The sequence below is a fragment of the Gastrolobium bilobum genome, unplaced genomic scaffold (assembly GCF_033153095.1).
Source record: "Gastrolobium bilobum isolate Gb01-03AN ecotype WA unplaced genomic scaffold, APGP_CSIRO_Gbil_v1 utg13719, whole genome shotgun sequence".
Taxonomy (NCBI): domain Eukaryota; kingdom Viridiplantae; phylum Streptophyta; class Magnoliopsida; order Fabales; family Fabaceae; genus Gastrolobium; species Gastrolobium bilobum.
The window spans coordinates 65,101-68,659 of record NW_026895857.1 but is presented as its reverse complement, the minus strand read 5'-3'; the positions used below and the strand labels follow the sequence as shown (position 1 = coordinate 68,659).

Here is a 3,559-nt window from a genome sequence, read left to right as displayed (position 1 = left end):
ACATATATATATATGGCAAATGATTTCTGCAGTTGAGTCTGCGTCAGACACAACATTTGAGAAAGAGAAATCATAAAGAGAGAGAGGGGAAAACATAATAGAGCTCACTCTTGTTGTGTATCTGTGGCTGCATAAATGATTCCTGCCTCAGCTGCAGAAGTCATTTGCCTATATATATATATGAAAAAATATTTAACGTTGTGTTATTTTAGATCCTAACTGTTGATTTCTGTCAATCAACGGTTATAATTTATTAGGTCAAATTTATTATTAATTAATTAATAAATTTGACCCAATAAATTATGAACGTTGATTCACAAAAATCATCGATTAAGATATAAAATGACACAACTTTATATCCTTTAAAATGATAAATATTTTTTTCATATATATTTTCATATTGCAAGTAATTTTGTTGGGTTGGGCTGTGTTTTGTTTTGGTCATTTGTAACTTACAGGGAAAAAAAAAAACAAAACAAAAAGAAGCAGGTGAATGTGGGTTTCCTATAGTACCCCTTCGAGCGAAGTGTCAGTGCTCCACATAGCAGAACAAAAGAATAGGGATACCTTCGTCATTGAAGGCAAAGTCAGTATTGCGCAGAATGAGAAAGGCATGAATAAATTCCAAATGAAGAAAAAAGGGGAAAAAAGAAAAGAAAAAAAAGAAAATCAAAACTTGAAAAGGGTGCGCAGTGTTCCTCGAAGAAGCTCGTTCAACGCGTGCAGCCCTAGTTAGGGTTTTCTCATACCCGATTTGTAAGAGCCTCCGTTTTCGGATTCATCTTTCGTGTGATCTCAGCGCTGGATCCGTATCGTTATCCTCCGTCGACCGAAGCGCCTTTTGCTCGATCGTTCAGCGATCTCGGAAACATGTACGGACCGAGGGGGTAAGTCGATGAATCCTGATCTTTTTTTCTGCTTTCTGTATTTGATTTTCTCTGTGGTTCTCGAGATTCTTCTTGTTGGTTATAGCCTTGAATATGTTTGTGCGTCTAATTTCCTTGGGGTTTGATTTCTATGTTGTGATATACTGATCATTAGAAATCGTGTGTGTGTTTGAGAGTTGGAGACATTTGAGCTTTTTGGTTTAGCCGTCGTACACAATTTTGTCATAAAAAAAATCCGCAGTTATTTGTTTTCTTTTCATTTCTTGTAGTAATACAAGAAGCGGAAATATATTTTATATTTGCATTTTTTATATTTTTATACACTGATATGAAATATGAAAAGAGGAAATATAAGAAAGATTTGCTGAATTTATCATGAGTATGTATTTTAATTTATATGGGGATGATGGATTAACTTTAAGATTATGATTGACTATTGTATAAAGTTATATTGAAATTATTCATATGTGCATGGCAAGGTCGTGTTGGGCGAAAACCCAATCCTACCCGCCCCATTGCCAAGCCTAATGAAGTCCTGAGCGAGGAAAATGCTTCTTCATTTTTCAGATTTTTGTCTTAGTTTCGTCTGTGTTTTAAATAATTTATATCTTTTGCCCTCATATAAGGTATTTGCATATTTTATCCATTTATTATTTGTTTTAAAAGTTTTCAACCTATGAATCTGGCTGATAAAGTATGCAAAATGTTATGAACATATATAACATTAAAAAACTTTTTGTTTTTGTTTATGTTGCTTTTATATGGTTCTTTAGCCTTAGGTATAATGCTCTACTGTTAACCTTGAGTTGCTTCCTTTGTATGAATTTCTTCTCTTCTCTTCGATGTAGTTTTGTTTGTGCCCTGTTTAATGTTATATGTCCAACTATTGAATTGTGTCTTGGATGTTTGACTGACCAAATATTTTCTCTGAAAAATATATTTTTTGTGGTCTGTGGTAGTCGTTTGGTATAGCTTGTTGATATCTGGTTACTTTCTTCTATATTGTTTGGTTTTAGTAGTTGTGATGAATATGATAAATTTATGACAGTAGGGATTAAAATTAAGTGTCAGGGAAACGTGGGTTGGGTTTGGCTTTATTAACATGTTGAGTGGGGGATTTTTTTTGGGTATGGAAATTTGAAGGGCAATGTTGGGAAGCGGGGGGGTTTCGGACGGGTACGAGGTTGGCTCAAAGAGACAAAGAATGATGGAATCCAATCCATACTTCGCAGTGAGCAGCGGAGCAGGCAGCTTTCAACCTTATGGATATGCTGGTGGCTTCCAGCCTCCTCCTCCCTTTCCTGTGGTTCGTCTCAGGGGGCTTCCATTTAACTGCACCGATATTGACATTTTGAAGTTCTTTGCTGGACTGACCATTGTGGATGTGTTGCTGGTCAACAAGAGTGGTCGTTTCTCAGGAGAGGCCTTTGTAGTCTTTGCAGGAGCAATGCAGGTTGAGTTTGCTCTACAGAGAGATCGACAGAACATGGGTCGTAGATATGTGGAAGTATTCAGGTGTAAGAAGCAGGATTATTACAATGCTGTTGCTTCTGAAGTCAATTATGAAGGAATATACGATAATGACTACCATGGAAGCCCTCCTCCATCTCGGTCCAAGAGGTTCAGTGATAAAGACCAAATGGAATACACTGAGATATTGAAGATGCGTGGACTTCCATTCGTAGTGACTAAATCTCAAATTGTTGAATTTTTTAAAGATTTCAAGCTGATAGAAGATAGGGTACACATTGCATGTCGCCCAGATGGGAAAGCTACTGGAGAGGCATATGTGGAGTTTGTTTCTGCTGATGAGGCTAAGAGAGCAATGTGCAAGGATAAAATGACCATCGGATCAAGGTATGTGGAGCTGTTTCCTTCTACACCAGATGAAGCTAGACGAGCAGAGTCAAGATCTAGGCAGTAATTGAGATATTTTGCCAGGGATTATGTATCTTGTTTTTAGGTCTTTAACCTTGTTACTCCTTTTGGTGATACTACAATCTTCTATATTAGATTATGTACTTCTATTATTAGTTCGACTTGCTGGTTATATTTGAATGTCTGAAATGGATGCATTAATTGATTGTTTATAGAAAGGGCCTTAGAATATGCGGTTTCAGTAAATTGTGTAGCCCCCCAAAGTTCCTTTCAGACATGGCAGGCTTTTGTAGATTTAAATATTTTTGTCATGTGTTTGGCCATCTTGACCTTGTCATTAATGTGTTGTTGGGTCAAGCCTGCAAGTACGGTGTAAATTAAAATAACTTGAAATAAATGTTAAAATATAGAATTGAAAATGTATTACACGGGTTTTTTTTTTTGGGTATTTAGGAAGGCCTAAGCCCACACAAACAAAAGGAAAACAGACAAAAAGAAGAACGGAACTATTACACACCACCTATTGTGGTAAACACCACCTATTGTGGTCTACCAACGGCAGCCGAATCAGCTAGAAGCAAAAGGTTAATACCAGAGGGAGGCTCCCACCAAATTCTCTTAGGAACCTCCTTTTCATCATCCAAAATGAAATTTGGCAACCAATTCGCACAAATATTCCCTTCTTTAAAGGTATGACGAAAGAACATTGACCAATTTCTTTGAGTCCATGTCCGTATGAGAGATATCAAATGAAACTCATGGATTGCTACACCATGTTTGGTGAGCAAAGTGAT

General features: G+C 36.7%; 1 protein-coding gene across 2 annotated transcripts; it reads left to right on the top strand.

The window, feature by feature from the left end:
- The first annotated feature begins 626 nt into the window (after positions 1 to 626).
- On the top strand, positions 627 to 3,056 carry LOC133296455 (uncharacterized). Of its 2 annotated transcripts, none has more exons than XM_061495446.1 (2): positions 627 to 887; positions 2,031 to 3,056. In XM_061495446.1, the coding sequence occupies exons 1-2, from the start codon at positions 871 to 873 to the stop codon at positions 2,809 to 2,811; spliced, it is 798 nt and encodes a 265-aa protein (XP_061351430.1). In that variant the 5' UTR covers positions 627 to 870; the 3' UTR covers positions 2,812 to 3,056. The 2 variants fall into 2 exon arrangements, with proteins under 2 accessions (XP_061351430.1, XP_061351431.1); XM_061495447.1 differs by having other exon boundaries at positions 629 to 887; positions 2,120 to 3,043.
- Positions 3,057 to 3,559: the final 503 nt, after the last annotated feature.